At 41.4% G+C, this 23191-nt stretch overlaps 1 protein-coding gene across 1 annotated transcript in view; it reads left to right on the forward strand.

Moving 5' to 3' along the window:
- The window catches only part of Sptlc3 (serine palmitoyltransferase long chain base subunit 3), a 111259-nt gene extending 90229 nt beyond the window's left edge, over window positions 1-21030 (forward strand). Inside the window, exons 10-12 of the mRNA XM_036184305.1 lie at window positions 10093-10228; window positions 16684-16813; window positions 20884-21030. Coding sequence (XP_036040198.1) covers window positions 10093-10228; window positions 16684-16813; window positions 20884-21030 — 413 coding nt within the window. The remainder of the gene's footprint in view (window positions 1-10092; window positions 10229-16683; window positions 16814-20883) is intronic.
- Window positions 21031-23191: the final 2161 nt, after the last annotated feature.

Below are 23191 nucleotides of genomic sequence, written 5' to 3' on the forward strand. Positions count from 1 at the left end.
TGGTGGGTAGGGCAGTTCTACCTGGTCTTTTTGTGTGAGTAGAACTAAGGTCGGGGTCAGCAATCAAGGTGGCGGGCATTTGCCTCCCTGCCTTATTGCTGCTCATCTACACACAGGCAAATTCAGTTTGCCCAATGAACACAAAATTAGCCAAAACCCCGAACTCTTGGATAGGAAGGGATGTTTGCCTGATTACACAGAAACGCCTGGCAAATTTTTCCAGGACCTTGTGCCCCTTTGTTTGCTTCATCTTAGGAGTTGGGTAGTGATAGAATTTTGTGTCAGGCTAATGAAATCAGCACTTATTCATGAGTCCTTCCAAGCTTTCCCTAGCAAGAGCATAAACTGTTTTTTAGATGACACTGGAGCCAAGATTGTGTGGCCCCTTCCTTTCAGCAGGGCTCAATGAAAAGACAGAGACAGGGGAATTATGATGTAACATACATGGAATTCCATGCTGGTTCAGTACAACTGGAGAAGGAAGGAACCTAATTCTATTTGTCTCATCTTCTAGAGTGCAAAGGAGCTGGTATTCCACACCAACCTTTGTTTCTTTCATCATGGGCTCATTTTCAACTGTGCAGCAAAACTTATTCAGCCTCACTCTGGTTTGGAGAATTTTGCTGAGAAAACCAGCTACCTCACCAGCCACAGCTGGGGAGGATTAAGCAGGTGGATTCATGCCTAACGAAGCCCAGCATGTGTGTGTTTGAGCTACAAGGAATGTATTAGCTTTCTGTTTCTGCATAACAAATTGCCTTAAGTGGCAGTTTAAAACAATGCCCGTTTATTATCAGTTTCCTTGTTGAGAATTTGGGCAGAGGCTGTTCTCCTCTCAGGTTCCCCAGGAGGCTGAGGTAAGATGCCACCATCTACCCTTTCATAACTCAGGCTCCTCTCCCATGGTGGGATGCATATGACAGAATTCAGTTTGGGGCTGTACAACTGAGGTCCCCATTTTCTTGCTGGGTGACTGCCAGAGTCATTCTCAACACGTTGAGATCACTCATTCTTAACCATGCAGCCCCTTCATCCTCAAAGACTGTAGAGGGGTCTCCCTTCCAGCCAGGCTCTCTTTCCTCTGATTTGTCTCTCTCAGAAGGCCTTAGTCTAAGGATTCACTGGATCAAAATGTCACTGCTTGTTCATATCTCTAGAGCTTTCAGGTGTTTTTGTTTGAATTTTTATTATTATATACATTTATATATAATATGTATAAAAGACTTCAAATGTTACATTCCCAGTAACAATCTGCTTCAAACTGAATACTTAGGATAAAAATTATTCCAGGGAACACTCAATTCTGAGAGATGGGGAAATAATGGAAGAAAATATCTGGGAGCAAGATGATCTAGACAAAGGGACAGCCTGACAGACTGTAGTGACATTGGCCATGAGGCCAGCCTGACAGACTGTAGTGACATTGGCCATGAGGCCAGCCTGACAGACTGTAGTGACGTTGGCCATGAGGACAGCCTGATCCACTCTAGTGACTTTGGCCATGAGGACAGCCCTTGGAAGCAAACCCAAGTCAAGCAGTCAGGTTTTAGCTCAAACTAAGGGTTTTTACTCTTTTTGAACCATGTTTTTTTTTTGGGGGGGGGGGTTCAAATGAAATAGAAACTGGAGCCTATTGTATAAACATATATCTTTGTTTAATTTTACAACATTGAATTTCTTGTGTGCCTTTACTCCACCAAGTGATAATTATTTAATCCTCATACTAGAAAGAAATGTGCATCATTGTCATCATTATTCCCACTTCTACAGGTGAAGAACCCAAGTTTCAGAGAAAGGAAATACAAACCTGTGGTGGTGGAGTGGATTGTGAACCCCAGAAATTGGGTTCACAGTCCTCTGACACTTGATCCTGGTGCTGGTTCCATATTGGGGAAGGATCAGGATTCGGCTCCATCAGTGCCCACTTCTGAGAAACCACTGAAAACCAAAGGTTTTAAACTTAGATAACTCAGCCTGAGTTTAATTTCTCTCTCTCTCTCTCTCTCTCTCTCTCTCTCTCTCTCTCTCTCTCTCTCTCTCTCTCTGTGTGTGTGTGTGTGTGTGTGTGTGTGTATAGAAAGAGAGAGAGAGAGAGAGAGAGAGAGAGAGGGAAATTGATTCTTCCTGTAAAAGAAAATTTGCCTTACTTTCATCCCTATTACCCTCAATTTTTAATAATTCCAGAAACCTTTGGTGTGCCCCTTTGTTTAAAAATTATTAATTCATAAGGGATCTGGGAAGTCCATCCTTTCTACTATCAGTGACTTGCTAAGAAACTGATCTCCATTTTAATGCAAATTAACCCATTCAATTAATAATATTCATGAGATAGTACCATAATGATATGGACACATGTCTAATGGCATGTATTCCCTCTGCATACTATGTTCTTTCTGCCCTCCATTAGATCATTTCTTTTCAAAGAGCTCCAGAATTACATCTCCACAGTTGGCCCAGCTGCTGCATGTAGTAAGAGTCTTCTGTGTGTAGAATGCATAGAGCCTTGTATTGTAGGACTTCTGCATCACCAATGAACTAAGTCTTCAAACAGCAGGCTTTGATAATCTTACAAGCAGAGCCAGTTTCCATGTTATCTCGGCAATGCTTTCATAATCCTCCAGCCTCAGTTTCCACATCTGTAAAGGATTCCAACACATCACTCTCTGGTTCCTCGTTAATGTGCAGGAGATGACCTTTCTCATCCTGCTTGGTGAAGTAAATCCCTCTGAGTGTTTGAGTAGCTTTGTAGTAGTAGCTGCTCAGAGCCCTTGAGATTAGGCTACGCAGATAGCTGCCCAGCCTGACGTCCAGCCTGCCCCTCTGTGTACATTCCCCGGGGCCATGGCTGAGCAGACTAAAGAGCCCCTGGCACATGTGTATGTAGCTATAAAACATGCCGTAACCTTGGAATCCTGACATCAAAAGGGAGAGCTCCGCTGCCTTATAAAAATGTGTGCTTCTCTAAGCAAAGCGCTCCAAATGCTGCTCCACCCCACTGGGAAGCCTGTCACCGTTAATGCAGTTCTTGCGATTCTGGCCACTCATAGCCCCTTGATCTTCACTGAGATCTCTCTGCCCCTGAGTGTCTTGGAAACAAAATGTCCTGTCTGGGGTCCAGTACTTAAAAATAACAGACACTGGGTTCCTGCTGCCACATGGAAACTTTACTGCCAGGTCTGCTCAAAACCCCCCGCACTCTGGGTCATACCAGGGAAGCAGGCAGGGGAATGCCAGGGACTAAGAAAGGGAAGAGGCTTACACTAGTGTAGGCATTCTCTAATGTCAATTTGATTTTCCATGGGCTGATTTTTCTGAAAAAACCAACAGCTTAAATGTTGAGAAATGTTTTACAGAAAGGCACTTTCCATCTTTGGAGACAAGGACCTCATTTTTCAAGTGACACTGCCCAAGCTGGAATGTTAGATTGTCCAGTCAGTATTCTGACAGTAGTGGTGTGCTAAACAATTTAAATGGGGGTAAGCAGTGTGTATTCCCACATGCTCATTTTTAAGCATGAGAAATGATAAAATAAGTCACCCATTGGCATTTGGGCGTGTGTATGTTCCTCTGTTAGAAACTGAGAGTGGCACTGTGTTGGCCCAGGAGACCATCAAACCATCTCTTGTTTCTCTATCTTAGAAAGGGAAATGCCTGCGCACCCACCCCACTCCACCTCTGTGCATACCAATGGTTTGGTAGAGAGGAAATTTTCCTCCTTTAAGACAGGTCATTTTGCTGGGCAGCAGTGGCACACACCTTTAATCGCAGCACTTGGGAGGCAGAGCCAAGCAGATCTCTGTGAGTTCAAGGCCAGCCTAGTCTAGAGAGTGAGGACAGGCACCAAAACTACACGAAGAAACCCTGTCTCAAAAAACCTAAGGGGGAATTTTTTTTTAAAGGTCACTTTGGCAGTTTGCATGATCCATAATTCCTTCTGGTCCTCTGGGAGACTGAGTTGTCCTAAGCATATTTCTGGAAACACCGCAGACCGTTGTTTTTATTAGGGCACTGCAAAGCTTTGTAGCAAGTGGCTTTGTGTTTTATTTGTTTGCCTTCCTCTGCCCCAGCTGTTTTTGTTTTAACAGCATTGGAGGGAAGGTTAAAAGTATTCGTGGCCTCTATTAACCCAGCTCATCTCTCAAGCGGGTATGGCTGGAAGTCTGAAAGGAGGGGATGGCAGCACGTAGCTCATTTGCAGGCAAGGGTTCAACCCTAACCCTGTCTACCCTTCAAAAGGAGTGAGTCAGATGACGGGGCTGATCCCAAGTTGAGTGAGCACCTTGCATCAGGTAGTAACTGCCAGGAAGGCAGGTTACCCCCACAAAAGGAACTGGGGATTCAGTAACTACCTAGATATAATATCAAATAAGAGGTGGCTGTCTAACCTCCATTTTTATTTTCAAATACAGTCATAGAGTGTAGCTCAGTCAGTGAATAGTCAGGTACCTACCACAAGCATGCATAGCTTTATGGGCGAACTGCAATAGTGCCAGGTTCTGAGATACCCAAGCCTCCTTATGAAAAATCAAAATTCATCCCCAGCCCCAGCCCCAGAGTCCATGATTCAGTAGGTGACACCAAAGCTGCTGAAAACTATGGAAAATGAGAATTCACTCTCAAGTCCAGGCTGGATGCCAGGAGTGGTATTGATCAGGTCTCCTGTCTCATGCTCTTCCTTTCTCCCTATCTTCCTGAAATAAGCTTATATCTTGCAGAAAACAGTGAGGCTCTTTTTAAGGACTAAAGTTGTCCAGGCTCAGCTTGGTGGTATTCTATTCCACTTAACTCCAAAGCCGATTCTTTTCCCTCACAACACACAGCCCAGAGTTTAGCAAAATGAACAATTCTGTAAAGTCTCTAGAAGCTTGTGTTAGAATCATCTCATTCATTTCTTTAGCTGACTAGGACCTTCTCTTTCTTCCTCAGAATATGTGGCAGAGGGTATGAACCTCTGTAATTAGCAGCTTTAAGCCTTTCAAACAGGATCTGGCTGCAGTGCCCAGTCTCCAGAATGCCTGGGTGCTGTCTCAACAGCAACCATTCCTATGCACAAGGACCCTGCCAAATATTTCTTCTGCTTTTACCAAGCTCTCTTCAAGCACGGATCTCAAAGCACACCATAATTAGCACAATCACCCACATCCTGTCTAGATGAGCAGCGTTTTATATGTACAAATTCCCCCTTTGCCCCCGGGCCCTTCAGGAGAATGCAAATGTTTCCAACTTTAAAGAGTGAAGAATAGAGTAATTGAAAGGAGCTGTATCTTGGCCAGTACCAAAGACCTCAAGGGCATTTATAGTTGACGTATATGAGGAAACATGGTGACTACGAAGTGTGCCGTGATGGCTTATCATGAACTAATAACTGGTTCAAAGATAAGAAAGACAGGACAAGAATGAAGCATCCAGGTCTTACAAATCACATAACCTCAGAACCCAAATTCTGACTGCTTTTATTAAGTTTTCAAACGTTCTAGAAGTAGTGAAGTGATGGCACTAGCTAACGATCCAGTTACTTGAGTTAATCAAGGAAGAGAAGACAGACGGGGCCAATTAAGTAGCCGGGCTGTCCAATGATAGATGAGTCATTATAGGTAAGTGCAAAGATAATGCCACTGGGAAAAGCAATTTAAATCATTTGTGAACTTTCAGACCAGGAAATCCTCCTAGTCTTTGAGGGGGAACATTTAGGAATCATCAGGCCCAGCCTGATGAAGTCATCTGTTCATCGTGCAGCTAACAATCAACAAAAGAGCTGAGCACACAAGGGGACAGGCCATATGGAATGCATTTGGGTGGCTGGGATATGTATCCATGTCTTCTTTTCAGTCACCTTCATAACACATCTTACGGACCCTCTTCTGTCCTTTGACCCATTCTTTCCACTCTACACTCTTATCTCCCTAAACATGGAGTTCCCACATATGGGTAAAATTTCAAGGCTAACATCATCCTTCATAATTTCTGGTTTTATATTTCAAAAAGGCTATTTCATGTACACGTACAAGTTTCCAAGAGACATTTTCACATGTTATAAAATAATTCTTTTTTAAATAACTTAACAGGATGTGTCTACACAGTAGAATTTATATAGATGGTCCTGCATATTTTCAGATCCCCTACAACTAATGAATCTAGAATTGGAGAGCCAAGAAATGATTTTTTATTGTTGTTACTTTTGGTTTTTGAAGGATGAGTGAGTGTTGGGGAGAAAGATGTATACATAAAAGTAAACCATTTTTGCAATTCCCTATTTCTTTCAATCCAATGACCCTCCAAGAATCCCAGAGTAAAGATTGTAATCAGTGATTGCCATGTTGAAAAATCCCAGGAATATTATATTTTTGCACCTCATGCATTTGTTCTTTCTCTCCTTCTCTTTCCCTCTCTTCTTCTTCTTCTTCTCTTCTTCTTCTTCCTCTTCCTCTTCTTCTTCTTCCTCTTCCTCCTCCTCCTTCTCCTCCTTCTCCTCGTCCTCGTCCTCGTCCTCCTCCTCGTCGTCCTCCTCCTCCTCCTCCTTCTCCTTCCTTGTAAGTTCACCCTCATCACAACTGAAATGTTGGCTTCTTCAATCCCTGTACACTCATCCATCCTACTTTAGGCAATCTTCCCTTGCTCGGGCTCATACTCAATAAAAACTTAGTCCTCTACCACCCTGCTATACTACCCACAATCACTCCATTGCATTGTTTTCTCTAACTGGCTGCTCTTCTCTGCTGTTTTTCTACCTAATAACTTACTCACATTTCAGATCCCAGTCTGGTCATCATTGGAGCAGGCTATCTTGTACATGCTCTAGTCTCCCCAGTGTGACCTGTTCTAATACCACATAATCTTTCCTTTGTGATGGTCATTAGAGTTGTGGGTGTATCTATATCTATATCATCTATATCTATCTAAAATGATTACTTGACTTCACACCTACCTTCCCACAGACCATATGACTTTTCTGGTTTTGCATCTTCTTTGTCCTCTCATTGCTACCAATTGAACTTCTTCTATTTTCCACAGCTTCCCTCTTAACCAGTGGTTCTCATGGACTCTGCTAACAACTTTTTCTCCCCTTTCTTCTAATTTTGTTCTATCAGCAGTTAGTTTTTAAGTTTTTCATATCTAAACTCTACTAGCAAGAAGATATGGTTGGCTCAATTAGTATTTATCATCTCTTTGTAAAAGCTCCTGTGACAGACTAACTCATGATTTCCTCGCCAATAGTCAAATGAACTTCCTTAGGTCAAGGGAATCTTTACCTACTATCTGTGGCCAGGATGAGGGAACTAAAATACCAACAGATATTTTCCTCTATCGTAATCTGCTTACCAGAAACTGAAAATTTGGGAAAGGCTCTTCCTTGAGAACTGGAGTTAGATGAGGATCAATAACAGGACAGAAGCAGGGAGTCAGGTGGTGGCAGCCCACACCTTTAATCCCAGCACTCTGGTGGCAGAGGCAGTCAGATTTCTGTGAGTTTGAGGCCAGCCTGGTCTACAGAGTGAGTTCCAGGACAACCAGGGCTGTTACACAAATAAACTCTGCCTCAAAAAAATAAAAAATAAAAAGCAATAAGAAGCATGAACCAGTGAACATCCCACTTCTTGGTTCTACTCAACGTAATCTTCATTCATCTGCATGTACAAGTGGCACAGTTAGGCAATGAATGTTAAGTCCCTTTAGAACTAATCAGCAAAGAAAATTTATGAAAGAAGATCTGATGTGTCTGGGAAATGTCTGGTTCTATCACTCAACATACCAGAAGGCTAGATAAGCAGATGAGTTCAGGAGGACAGTCTATTGGTCCACTTCACTCTTACGTACATATCTATAGGCCCCACAGCCAGAATAAAGGGGCTTCACAAGGTCTTCCTTTTATGAGACTTTGGAATCTAATCTTTGATATCTGTCCAACGTCTTACAGCATGAGGCCTTCAACCTCTCCACTTGCTCTACTACAAAAAAAAAAAAAAAAAAAAAGGGCATAATTATGATCAGTTGCAATTGTAGAGATCAGAATTTTTATTAAAAATTAGAAAATATAGCCACCATCTATTCACTTTCTAGACAGAACACTATACTGTAGAGGTTAACAGAGCAAATTCTAAACCACAATTTCTTGGGATAAATTTTAGATTAAATAGCTACAAATTATATAAACTTAAAGTAAGTATTTGCTTTCCCTCATGTATTTCATAAGATTACAGTACCTACCTTGATATGGTCATCATAAAGTAGTAATAAATAAGTTAATAAATGGTACCTGCTTATAACTATGATGCCATTACATATATATGGACTATAATAATCGCTACTACTGCTGTATTTTTAATATTTATTTATTGACTTCTCTGTGTATGTGTCTCTGTGTACCTCTCTTGTTCTCTCTCTCTCTCTCTCTCTCTCTCTCTCTCTCTCTCTGTGTGTGTGTGTGTGTGTGTGTGTGTGTGTGTGTGTGTGTGTGTGTTCAAGCATGGGATAAGAGGACAACACTCAGGAGTTATTTCTTTCCTGCCACCTAGTGGGATCCAGGGATTGAGCTAAGGTCATCCAACTTGTGCCTATAACCACTGAGAAATCTCATCAACACTCTATTCATGTTATTTATTGAGACTGTTATATCATTTAGTCCATCTGAACAAAGTAGTGGCCACCTGTCACTCAGGAAACATTTGCTCATAGGTAGCAGAAAATATCATTTATTGGTTCACACAACAGAAAGTCCAAATGATGTCCTAGCCTAGCCATGGCTAGATGCAAGGGTTTCACTTAAGACCCTCACTATCTTGTGCCTTGGATTTTACCTGAGTCAATAACATTCTTGGCAGGATTCCTCAATTTGTTGACAAAAATCTAGCTTCCCATTCTTTCACCTCTTCAGTGGATCTGAGACTAAGACAGATATTCCCATATTCTATTCATTGAATCAACCATCAGAAGGATAGACTATTCCAGTTGGCCCAGTCATCGCATTAAAGGTGAAATGTATCAAGTTAACTCAAACATCATTATCTACAAGAGGAAAAAAAATGCTGAACAAAGGATGCCCCATAGCTCAACCATTTTTCAAGGACCAAGATGACCACAACTAAAATGTTCCCTAAAGTTTTCACTTTTGTTCTCTGGAGAGTTACAAACATCCACAAGTAATATTCAAAATGTTGGATAACTTCTAGTGCATGACCTCAGTCCAATTTAAATGAGCACCTTACCAATCAGATATGAGTCAGCTAGAGACAGCCACAACTACAGTGGCATTCTGTTGGAATAGCAACCCTCTGCCAAATGCTAACACTGAGTTAATATTTAGAACACCTATAATATTGAATCCTATTCATTCTCATTGAGCAAACACTCGCTAACTTTGCCTTGCTTGTTCACCTATACTCACTAAAAGGAAGGACTGATGTAAGCAGATTTCTTCAGAAGTTGTTTTTCTCTTGGACTGAGGCACATGCTTTGGACAGAGGATGATCTTTGAACTGAACTAAAGCATCAGTATCTTTAACATGGACACATGTTTTGCCTGACCTGTTTTAAACAAAAGTCGTTGTCCCTTTCTGGCTGAGAAAAGCAGACATTCTTTTTTTCCTTTCTCTTTCTCTCTACTGATATCAAATGAAGCTGGCCCCATCCTTGCTCCATGGCATGCTACTTCTTTATATTGAAGTTATGTGAATTTCCCTTTGACTGGAGACTTAGTCTAGGAATTTAATGGGCTGGTTCAATTTGAATAAATAATACTACCAACAACTGGTGTGTGTGTGTGTGTGTGTGTGTGTGTGTGTGTGTGTGTGTGTGTGTGTTTATACCTTTCTTATTACACTCCCTTCTCCTGAGTTAGTGATTTAAACACTTGGCATAGAATATATACACAAGAGGTACCTGCTCCCACTGATCCTGCAGCTTGCTTGCATCATTAAACACACCCTTTTCCCATTTTGTCTCCCAGGCACAACACAGTACTCATGTCTGATCATCCTATTTCCAACTCTTCCTGGCTGATAGGCAAACCTACAGAAAATGTTTTCCAGATCAACCTGACCTTTACTTCCCTCTTCCGTATGGGGATTAAAGGGTGCCATGCCTGTTTCCTTTCAGGTCTGCAGAGAATACAGCAACTTACAAAAAACATAAAATACTTCCGACAGCGACTGATAGAAATGGGATTCATCATCTATGGCGATGACTACTCTCCCATTATCCCTGTGCTCCTGTACATGCCTGCCAAACTATCGTGAGTATCCAGTGACCCTCAGAATCATGCCAATTCCCAGTGTGTTGTGACTAAGATGATATATTTGATACCATGAAGTTTTTCTGTACATGAATTAGATTATGTGCTTGGAGGGGTTCTTGAGTTCTGACCTCAGACACCCAGCTTCTCAGAAGCCACCTGTCAGCATCTTCAGGACTTTTTGATGTAACTTCCAGAAAAAGAGGCAGATGCTGAGGCCCACCTCTCTGCACAATTTTCAAGCTCTGGAAATGTTGAGGAAATGATTTGTGTCAATTGTAAAAAGGTGGTCTTGATCCTCCTTCTGACCCAAGACTATGCCTCTAAAACATAACCCAATATTGGAGCTTTCTGTTTGAACACCACCCATCTGAACAGATAGATAAAAAACGTAAGTTCTCAAAGAAGAATTCTCAAAATTCCTCTAAACATACCCTTATGTCATTTTGCCACAGCCAAATATCAAGCAATTGAAACACACACATGAGTGAGTTGTTTAGTAGGCTACACCATCAGCATCAGTCGGCCCTTTGTTCACAAATGTAGGTCAAAGTAACAATGTACCAAGTGTCCAAGGAGAAAGAATGCAACACCATTCTGCTCAGTGTAATGGCAGGAGAGAATGACAGTGAAGATCCACACATCTAAACCCTCTAACCTTCTCATTTTTGAGGTCACAAAAAGACACGTGCACTTATTCAAAATGACTGGGTAAATAGAATGTTCTCTAAGATTTCAAATTGAGAGCATGTCTACCTAACATTTTATAATTAGCTCAAAAGAAGGCACTCAATATAAGCTTGTTGAGGTTCCCAATGCATGGCAGTGGAGTGGGAGTAGAAAGGCATATGCAGGAAGATAGAGACCAGAATTAGAATCTCAACAAGTTAAAACAGTGACTATCCAATAAGGAGCCCATTCACAGTAAAAAGAGAATTTTTAAATGAAATTTGTTTTTACACAGATACATAAAATATAAAAAGTATGCAAATTCATAGGGTATCATATAACATATATATATACATGAATATATACATATATCTGAATATACTTATATAGTGTTTAAATCAGGGGAAATGTCTATTTCCACAAACATTTATCATTTCTTCATGGTGAAAATATTCAAAAACGTTCTTTGAGCTTTTAGAATATACAGTATGTCATTGTTTTACATAGTTACTCAACAGTGTACTAATATTCCCAAATTTCAAATGCATTTCAAATTTACTAATACTATATACTCCATGTAACCATTATTCTTAATGTTATAGTAAAGATTTCAGAATCAGAGTTTCGGCTCATCTTCTTTCTTAGAGAATCTTGGACAAGCAAGCCAGCCTTCTAAAGACGAGTTTTATGTTGTATGAAATAACATAAAATAGTGTCCACTCCCTAAGGTTAAATAAATAAAGGGCAGGGGACCTAATTCAGTGACAGAATATTTGCCCAACACACACAAAACCATGGGCCCAATCTCTAGCACTGAAGAAAAAGAAAACAAAAGGGATCTGAGGTGTCTGGAATGATGCTTTTCATGTAAGAGTCAGTCAAGATTTGCTGCTTTAGTAACTTTAATTGCATTTATAGAGCTTAATATAGCTCTCGATGTAGTGTAAACATCCTGACATGGCTGGCCATCATTATTACTGCTCACTTCTGCTGTCCTCATTAGTGTTTCAACTGAACACAGAGTTGAGTTGCCATGGTTGCATGGCTCCCCAAAATAATCATCACAGTTAATGAAAGCAGAACTCCTAGAAAAGTACTGAATAACCTGCTGCTCTGCGTTAATGACACAATCTTGGGCCCTAGATTATGGTTCCCTGCATCTTAAGATTGTTCTTCAGAAGAAGCTAATGTTTCTGATGTTGATGATATTCTTTTTTTTAAGACTTATTTATTTATTATGTATAGTGTTCTAATTGCATGTATGCCTGCATGCCAGGAGAGGGCACCAGATCTCATTACAGATGGCTGTAAACCACCATGTGGTTGCTGGGATTTGAACTCAAGACCTCTGAAAGAGCAGCTAGTGCTCTTAACCTCTGAGCCATCTCTCCAGCCCCCCTCCCTTTTTTGGTGACATTCTAAATAAGGCTTTTTGACCTTTTTGAACACTCACCGTGGATGAGGCCCTTGCTTCCAGTTTATAAATGTGGTAATGAGACTAACAGAGGTCAAAGGTCAGATTACCTTCTTAGGTTCACCCACATTGTAATCAGCAAGCTAAGATTTCAATGCTATTTTCCTCTGCCCGTGGACTGAAGCTCTGAAACCTGCAGCACAGCCTTCTAAGCTTTGGTCCACATTTCATTAAAGCCATACAGAGTGTGGGTTGAAGAGGTTTTTGCTGTTGTTTTGCTAGAAACCTTTTTTTCTTTAACAATATTTTTTATTAATTTTACATACCAACCACAGATCCCCCCTCTCATCCCTCCTCCTGCCCCCAGCCTTCCCCTCCTCAACCTACCCCCCCACCATGACCTTCTCCAAAAGGGTAAGGGCTCCCATGGGGAGTCAGCAAAGCCTAATTCATTTTGTTGAGGAAGGGCCAAGCACCTCCCCGATGAACCATGGCTGAGCAAGGCATCCCACCATAGGCAACAGGCTCTAGAAAGCCAGCTCATGCGCCATGGATAAACCCTGATCTCACTGCCAGGGACCCTTCATCCAGACCAAGCTACACAACTGTCTCCCATATGCAAGGGGCTGTAGTTAGAGTTTTCCTACCTGGCCCAGAGTCAGGACAAATCTCTCTCACCCACCAGTCCCACAGTCTCTCAGACCCAACCAAGTAAGCACACAGAAACTTATATTGTCTAGCTCTTACTCTTATATTTAGCTCATTTCTGTTAGTCTATACTTTGCCACATGGCTTGTGGCTTATCAGTGTCTTTACATGTTGCTTGTCTTGGTGGCGGCTGGCAGTGTCTCTCCTTCTGCCTTCCTGTTCCCAGAATTCTCCTCTCTCCTTGTCCCACCTATACTTCCTGCCTGGCTACTGGCCAATCAGCATTTTATTTATACAGATCGATATCCACAGCAGGGGGCCTAGTCCAGTCCCATGCAGGTTCCAGAGCTGTTGATCTAAAGCTCGTGAGTTCATACAAGCTTGGTTCAGTTGTCTCTGCAGACTTCTCCATCATGTTCTTGGTCCCCCTTGCTCATAGAGTCCCTCTTCCCTCTCTTCGACTGGACTTCCAGAGTTTGGCCTGGTGCTGTGGATCTCTGCATCTGCTTCCATCAGTTACTGGAGGAGGGCTCTACAATGACAGAGTATTCACCTATCTGATTACCAGAGTAGGCCAGTTCAGGCACCCTCTCCACTATTGCTAGTAGTCTAACCTGGGGTCATCCTTGTGGATTCCTGAGAACTTCCCCAGCACTGATTTTCTCCCTAACCCCATAGTGTCTGCTTCTATCAAGATACCTCTTTCGTTGCTCTGCCACTAAGTCCTTCCCCCAGCTCTACCATCCTGCTCCCTCATGTTCTCATCCCCCATCCCCTCCCCTCTATTGTCCCCTCCATGGGTTTAACAATCTTGAACGTTGTCTTTGACCATTCAAAATGCATCAGCCACTATGACAGAAAGATGCCTGTTTAGGTTATCTAAGGAGACCCAGAGCAGGTGACATAGATGAGTCAATAGCATCTATTTGTGGTGACAGTTGTTTGCAGGATTTGCCTGCCTGCCTGGCTTTGCTTCCTTCTGTGTTGCTTCTTCCATTGAAGAGTTATGTATGAAGAAATAGGGAGTAAATTGTATCAGCCATTATGAAAATACATTTTTTTTTGTCATTTTCACGCTTAAAACTTTTGATGTTAAGGGCTGAAGAAACACAGTACCTTTGGTGAAATGCCTCCCGATCCCCAGCACCCACGTGAAAGCACAAGATGCACAGCTGTAATCATAACAGTCAGATCCTTGGGACTTTTTGGCAAGTCAGCAATGCCAAACTGATGAGCTCCAGATCCAGTGAGAGATGCCTTTCAAATAATAATTAAAATGAAGAAATAATGAAGTAGAGAGGGAATGGGCAGGATTTGGGAGAAGTTGGAGGAGGGAGTGCAGGGTGGAAATAGTGTAAATACAGTACTTACTATGAAATTGTCAAAAACCATAATAAAATAAAGAGAAGGCAGCTGGCATCCATCCCTACCTCCACATGCATGTACACACACACATATACATACCTACATGCACATACAAACACAAAGTAAAATTTTTAAAAAATTAGATCTTTGATATTCTTAACAATTGAGATTTCTTCCTATTTCTACCTATATGAGATCAAAATTAATCTCAAGCTAGGTGTAGGTTTAAATATATTACAGCAGCACTATCACCTGTAGTGCTCAGTAAAATGCACTTTCAGCCATAAAATGTGCAAATTAGGCTGACAAGATAGCTGAGCAGTTAAAGGCACTTGCTGCCAAGCTTGACAACCTGTGTTCAGTCCCTGGAATCCCCTTGGAGAAAGAAGAAAATTAACTCTAAAAAGATGTCTTCTGACTTCCACACATGTGCCATGGCACACATGCCTGCTCATATACAAACACAAAAAGTAGATAGGTGTAGAACTTACAGCATACATTGAAAGAATATGTTACATTATCTTGTGGTGCAAGACTTACACTTCCCCTACATTGTCCTTTTCATGCACTTGGGAGATTTCGCTACACAAGATGTCATAGTGCCACATCCAGTGCAGTGGTAATGCTTAACATCATTATCATTATTATTGCTTCACATACTTAGTTCTAGCCTGCAGCAGCTCTAAAATGCTTTGGGGGTTACATACCCAGAGGCTCATTATATAAAATACAATCATCTATATTCACTACAGTAGTCTAAGTTTTAAATTCAGAAATGTTCCAGGGAGGCCCCAGATTTTTGTAATGAACCAACAGTCATATATTTTGCTCAGCATTCTTTGGCAAAACTCACTTCCGTCAGTACAAAGGGAAACATACTGACAGTGAAATGGTCTTCGGGGAACCCTGAAAACTGGCCTGAGCTCATGTGTCAGGTGGTTTGTAGTCTAGCAATAAAAGCACTTGACTTGTTTCTCAGACAATTCTGTGCTCTCATCCTGTGCAGTGCCGTGGGCAGCCTTCCATAGGGTGATCAAGAAGGCAGAAAGAACAGCCCCTGTTTTCAAACTTTCTCAGCTAGAAAGTTTGCCGCCTTGTAACCTTCTCAGTAGAAATCAAAGGGGGAATCTTGCCTTGCCCAAGCCAGGGGGCCAGAAGGGTTGTGTGTTCAGTAGGTTTTGCAGCCTCGCTGCTTTGTTTGATAGCAGGCATTCTGCACGAGGCAACCAAAAGGCAGACAGCTAAATAACAAGATAGATGGATGAATGGGTGGACAGTCTGGTTCAGTCAATTTTTTCCTGGATTATGACTAGAAAGTTTCTATGCTGTTGTCAGCTTCCAGCCTAACATAATATATCAGCAAGTTCTTAATACTAAGGACAGACCTGACGCGTTGACTTCCCTGTGAGTAGATCCACTCAGCAATTAAGATTTCCTGCAGAGATCAACAGAGCCCAAAGAGAAAAAGAACTCACTTGGGGGTTATTTGCCTTTTTAATCTGACTTTGGCTCTTAGAACAGGTGATTTTTGGACTTTGAGCTTAATATTCTGGGATCATTACTGAGATTAACTTTAGAACAAACAAAAAACGGAAGGATGAAGAGAAGGGAGAGCTTATAAAGGTTTCCTTGTCTCAGGATCTTTGTAGTCAGTCTGATGACTGACATCCAATAGGCTGCAACTGCCCTTGAGGGTCTCTTACCTCCCTGCTCACCTCTTATCTGGTTCCCCTCAAGGTCAGGCAAGAAGTTATTCCTCTTGTGCATACCTGTGCGTATTCACTCATAGATAATTTTTTTTTTAAATGAGGAGACCCTTGCCCTTACTTACTTTTTCATTGGAGGTAACTGTAATCTTCACTCCTGGCGTTTGGATTCTGCAAGCCCTCAAATCCTGCTCTTCAAATTATAGTCACTAAGTCTCCCTTCTTGAAATGTCCACAGTTAATGCTGCAGTTCATTTTTTAAAAACATGTATGTTTACATACAATAAACAGTATTTCTCTTGTCATTGTATCATACTAGCTGTTGGCTTTCTAGTCCAGGAACTCTACAGATCAAGGAGTTCTTATCAGTGCAGACTTCTTTAATCAGTGTCACAGACATCAGCATTCTCTGCTGGATATCAAAGGCTCCATACTGACAGCTATCGAGCCAGTGTGTCAGGTTCTATAAAAGCACACACTCAGCTATGAGGAACAGCAAGCAATTTTCGGTTTCATGGTCCAATCCATGGTGTGGGAGAAAATTTAATCATCTTTTCCTTAATATCATTTTTAAAAGAAGTCCACTAACCATATCTTTTTTTCAGCAAGATGATTCTAACATCTCTCTATTATCTTTTTTTTCTTTCCCTAAGTGCTTTTGGAAGGTATTTGCTTAAGAAAAAAATCGGGGTGGTAGTTGTTGGATTTCCAGCCACTTCCCTGACAGAAGGTCGGGCTCGGTTCTGCCTTTCATCAGCACATACTCGGGAGATATTAGATGAAGTGAGTATCCATCTACCAGCAGAATCACTATTTCTGGTGCCCTGGATTCTGAGCAAGTACTTACATTGAGCCATCTTGGGGTTCTCTAGGGTGGCTTAGAAAAAGAAAACCAATGACAAATGAAACTCACTGCTAAACTTTTAAAAAGCAAATGACTACCGTATGTCAACAATATCTAACAGCATGCTCAAATCAATGGATAGAAAAAAATCCATTTACTGAAGATCTGATTAAAGACAGAATTTTGGTTTCATAGACATGACTAATATCAATGAATTTTTACAAACATTGATATATATCATATATAAAACCTGGAACAAAAGATTACATAATATTGACAAACTAAATTAATAACAAAATAGTGATAATTACAGAAAGAATAAATCAACCATGAGAAGAAAATAGGGAACAATATGGGAACATAAAAGGGTGGGTGAGTTACTATAGTGGTGAATATTCACAAAGAAAGTGACTTTTCAGATGGGCCTTCTTAAATAATAATTATGGAGCATCATCTAGTCGTTCTGACCATTAAAGTCACATGATCAGTCATTGTGAAATAAGTGTGACAAGTGGGTTAGAGAGGAAAGAACCTGGAGAAAAGGAGATGAAGTCATTTGAAATAAAATAAAAGTTGACAAGAGTTCCAATGGTGGTGGAAACAGCAACATCAAAAATGAATCTATGAACACACACAAATGCATGAATTGCCAAGATTTGGCAAATGGTTAGAGGTAGGGGATGCCTGAGCAGAGAAGCCCAAAGGTAATTCTCTAGATCTCTAGGCTTGCTGAACAGAAGAATAAAGGTAAAGCAGTAAATGAGAGAAGACAGAGCAAGAGTCAGATCACCTTCAGTGAGAGTGGAGGGACACGGTGAATTCTGTACTATACATTAAGAGCATGGGCCTATGCACCACTGAGGAAAGTGAAAATGAATTCTAGAGCTCAGACAACACTGCAAGCCTAGAGCTACTGTAATTTGTGCAACTCAAAGGATGATAAAGCCAAGTATGAAAAGTCTAATTGTTGAGAAACAAGCAAGAGGAGCCAGGCCAAACCCCAGTGGAGCACACATATCCGGAGACATGGAATTGCCGGTGGGAAATAGGTGGGAATTTAGGTAGAGACAAAAGTGCCAGGAAGGATGTGGAATACTTTAAGTACACTAAACACCAGTTTCCAGAAAGAAAGGACCAAAAAGTTACCTAAACATAAGCAAGTTCAAATAGGGTAAGAGATGAGAAGAAACTGTTGAATCAGCAATTCCTGGGAGCTCAGTGTTCCTTAGAGGGTGCGGTTTTATGGGAATGCAGGGAACAGAAATGAAAGCATAACGGATGAAAAGATGAAGAGTACCATTTGAGGTTGAATCACACTCTAGAGAGAGAAATGGAGGGGCTGGGAGAGAAGAGAAAGAGAGATGGAGGAGGAGGGGAGAGACAGAATGGGAGGAGTGAGAAACAAAGAGACAGAAGGGTAAGTGATGAGAGATAGACAGACGGACAGGCACAGACAGGAAGGAGAGGAAGGAGAGAAAGACAGAGATAAGAGAGACAGAAGAGGAGAGGAGAGGGAGAGAAACAGAGGGGGAAGATAAAACGAAGAGAGGACAGGGAGCGGGGAGGAGGAAGGGAAGAGGGGGGAGGAGAGCTTGTGCCCATTTACACAAGCAAGTCAGAAGACTGTAATGGAGAAATCTTACAGAAACTAAGAAGAAGATATGAGCAGTGAGTGAGCTGACAAAAATGGGATGGATAACAGAGATAACTTTTATTTCCTGTGGTCCAAACAGCATTAAGACCTCAAGTATAAGCAACTCTGTAATAATTAGACCTTGGTCTCCCTTTTACAAATTCTTCATTGCTATGGAACATCTGACATGCTAGGAGCACTGATGGATCAAATTGACAGTTATTTCTGAGCTCGCACACCCATTTTAATGTAAACATGTGAGCAGTGATTTACTACTACCTTAAGTGAGACTCGAACCTGTATACTAGTCAGGGGTCTGAGGCAGCAACTGGACATGTACACTCATAGAATATGAACAATATTAGACCAAAGCAGTCAGAGGGTTGGGGAGATGGTGAAGTGGGTAAAGTGCTTGCTATCTGAAAGCTGAGGACCTGAGTGTGAATTCAAGGCACTCACATGAAAAGCTGGGTGTGATAGCACATGTGCCTCTAATCCCAGCACTGGAGAAGCAGAGATGGGCACAGCGCTGGAGCTTGTAGACTTGGTGAACTTAGGTTCAATCAGAGATGCTGCCTCAAAAATTAAAGTGGAAAACAATACAGAAAGTATTGGCCTGGCCTATGCCTGGTCTCCAAGCACAGGCACGTGTGTGTATGCCTTGAATGTGTGTGCTGCATACACAAGAACACACATACATATGCAAAACACCTATAAAGGAAAGGAGAGGAAGAGGGAGTCATTCAGAAACCAGGTTGAAGACAGAAGAGACATAGGCCAGTAGAACATCTTCCTTTTCTGCCTCCTTCATGACAGCTCTACCTTTCAATCATCATTTTCCTCCCCAGATAAAGATGATAAATACACAACCATACAGTGGCTTCTTGCTAATACCCAAGGCAGAATTTATGTCTGCTTCCTTAAAATCATCTCCAGTGTAAACCTAATACAGTAAGAATTCCCTCCCTTCTAAGCCCTGGCCCAGAAGTGTCCACACTCTTCCATACTTCAGCAAGAACTTTAATATAAAACTGAAATATGTGTAGTCTTGATTATTTGTAAGTCTAAGTTGTGTGATTCCATGGAGTGTAGAAATGAGTTTTGTTTTGGTTTGTTTTTCATGACAGGGTTTCTCTGTGTCGTTTTGGTGCCTGTCCTGGATCTCGCTCTATAGACCAGGCTGGCCTCAAACTCACTGAGATTCTCCTGACTCTGCCTCCTGAGTGCTGGGATTAAAGGTGTACACCACCACCGCCCAGCTCAAAATTGGGTATTTTAAAAATGAATGTTGGGGTAAGTTTTGAGAGGATTGAAGATGCAGCTATTAGCTCCCAAAATGTTCTACTTTGTTGGTTTACTCTATTATGAAGACATAATCTACAATGTATTTTGCAACCCTATTATTTTCTTCTATGATGTTATATGCAAGTCTTTAATTAAATAAAGGGTTAGATAGGTCAGATGTCTAAGTTCCTCTCCTTACACTTCTAAAATAGAACATTCACAATGCTGAGTTGTGGGAGACTCACTCCCACTTTTCCCCCAGGGTACTCTTGAGGAGAGAGGGATGAGAAATATTTAGATAGAAGGATAGAGGGGAGAGAAACTGACAGAAACACAGGATAGCCTCAGGAGGGCCTGGGTCAACATCCACCAGCCCCTTCTGTCTCTTCTAAAGGGCTATTTATAGGAATGCCGAGGGGTGGGGCAAAAGACCTCCCCCTAGCTCAGCCAAGTGCAGACCCTTCCAATCACCTGGTAACCATGCATGTGGTCAAGCCATCTCTTAATGAAGCCCTGCTGGGTAAAGCAAGCTCAGATCTTACTAGGAAACCTCTATGGGCCTCCACATTGAGTTAAAGCATTAAATAAAAGAATTACCATATAATATTTTTCTAGCATGCTTGGGGAGATTAGGTCAGTTGGTAAAGTGCTCACATGCAAGCATGAGGGCCTGAGTTCAGTTCCCAGAACCCACTTTTAAAAAGCTTAGAGTAGTAGCATGTGCTTGTAATACCAACACTGGGGAGGCAAGGGGGAAAAAATTCCTGAGACTCATTTATCAGCAATCTCAGACTAGCAAAACTGTCTCAATAAACAAGACTCCTGAAGAATGACAGCCAAGGTTGTCCTCTGACTATCACATACGTGTGTACACACATGCACATACACCTGTACACATACGTGTACCCACACAGACAAGTTGATTAATTAATTAAAGTTCTTCTAGGACTTACAAGCCAAAACCTAATGACATGGATCTCTGCTGGCAAAATATTACCATAGGTCTCTGTGAAGCTTGCCATTAACCTAGGCTTTGCACAGTATGCCACTTTGGAGTTTAAAGATAACTTACGGAAGGGCATCTGATTGCAGGTTTTGGAAGTCGTTGATAAACTTGGTGATCTCCTGAATGTGAAATACTTCCCACTCAAGAAGTCAGGACGCCCTGCACTCTCCAATGAGAAGAGTTTTGACAGTGAAGCAAGCTTTGATGAGAGGAGCGTTGAACCTGAAACATAAGTTTCCTGGCATAATGAATGGAACATAAAGACTGCCAGAAGACTTCCTTCCTCCTTTGTCTCAGAAGTAATGTAGCTGTATTTTACCCTTTCCTCGGGACAATTTTATTTTCCAAACCAGCTTAATTGAGTGAGGGAAATAGTCATTTCTTTAATGTCTCCTAACCCGCTGCTACAAAATCAAAATATACATAAAACTCTAGATTTACATTTTCCCTCTCCTTGGCCAGAAATACACAAATGCACACTTTTCTTGGAGTATTTTTTAATGGCAAGGAGCTTGTGTTTTAGCTGCTACTCTCCAGGTTTTGAGTCAGACCCTTTCAAGGGCTCCAATCAAATGAAAGGATTTGGATTTTTAACTGGATAATCTTACTGTATGTTCAAGTACGCCGTCTGCACACATGAGAAAAAGGGACAGAGAGGAACTGAGTCTCTTGCTCAACCCATACCAATACCAGGAACAGTTTACATGTATTGTGGGAAGTTCCAGGAAGGACGGAAGGCAATGTTGCTTCTACTGTTTGCCACATGTCAACTTTATCCAAGGACAGGTATCAAAAGACATAGCTAATGATTGGGAGAGAGTGCAAAACTGACCAGTGGTGACCAGAGGGGCCTTTGAAGCAAACCTCCTTTTTCTCTTTGTGCTCTTCTACACATTTGTTAAGCTTTTGGGGACTGGGAAGTTCATGGCTCTTGTCTTCTAAAGAGGAAGAGGGAAATCAAGCACAAGTCAGTTTTGGACCTAGACTAAAACTGTAACATTAAAACAATTCAAATGATGCTGGTGCCATGCAGAGTGAGTTTAACACGTTTGGCCTTAATAACTTCCCATTTTTTTCTATTGAATTCTGAGTACATAGTGAAACTCAATTTAAAAAAAAAAAATCCCAAATTACACCAGAAGAATGAACTGGTTCAACAAGGTATTTAGAAATGAATTCTCTGTCTCTTCCAAGGCTATGTATTTGTAGATACAGGTCAAGTCAATAACATCCTCCATGGCAAATCTACTCAGATTTGGTGAGAAGCAGTATTGCACACTTTTGTGCATCTATGAATCATCCTCCTCATAACACACAAAACGACACAAGCATCTCTGAAAAATTAGTCCTCTGCTAATTGGTTCTAGTTGGTATGGAAAAAGCCAGTGGAAAACCTTATCTTTAACAAGCTCCCAGATGGTGCCCAGACTTGGAAACTCCAAAGAGCAGTGGTGACCTTTTAGCCAAGCTTCTGTAACAGTTCGAATGAGTTACAGAACATTCCACTCCATCAAATGACACTGTAAACAAATCACTTCAAAAGAGCTTTGGCTCTGTGTGACACAGATGGGCTCAAGCTTTCATGCTGTGCACAGAGACAGAAATCCAACCTGCAACACCAATACTGGATGAGGCAACACTGATGTTCAAAAAGCGTTCATAGACCAAATGATGCCCATGCAAAAGTTTTTTAAAAAGTATAGCCCCCTGGTGGATTATAATTGTTTTTAGTGGATCTCTTGGGTTAGAGAGATGACTCAGCAGCTGAGAGCACTTACTGCTCTTCCAGAGAGAACCTGAGTTCAGTTCCCAGCACCCAGATTGGGTTGTTTATAACCTCCTGTAACCCCAGCTCTGGGGCATCTGATTCCTATGGCTTCTGTGGGCACCAGAACTCACATGGGCATACCTACACTCCAACCCACACACTTACATATAGTTAAAATATAATAAAAAAATCAATTGTTTAAAAAAAGTAGTTCCCAGTTGTAAAGTGCCTCATAAGTGGTGAAAAGCTATAGGAATGCTGTGATGAAGAGGAAAAGAAATTGGTACTATGTGTACAGCTGGCCATCTGAAGACTGACCTGACAACTAGTTTCCAACCCTTCTGAGTGAACTGGTGCAGTATTACTTCTGCAAAGAAAATACATATCATATAGATGCATAAAGCAAGGAAGATATGTATGTCTTTTCTTTTTAATATGTGCATTCAATGAAGTTGTTGTTAATAAATCATCTAAACACAATGTAGAATACCTGGAGTTCAAAACAGGAAACAGGCAGTAAAGAGGGCGGAGAGATCTCCGCTTGCATTCTAACAGTGAGCATCTCCCTTCTTCTCTAGTTCTGTCTGTCATCATCATCTACAGTGTCACGCCCGTCCTAAAATTTT

Source organism: Onychomys torridus, chromosome 4, assembly GCF_903995425.1.
Source record: "Onychomys torridus chromosome 4, mOncTor1.1, whole genome shotgun sequence".
Classification (NCBI taxonomy): Eukaryota; Metazoa; Chordata; class Mammalia; order Rodentia; family Cricetidae; genus Onychomys; species Onychomys torridus.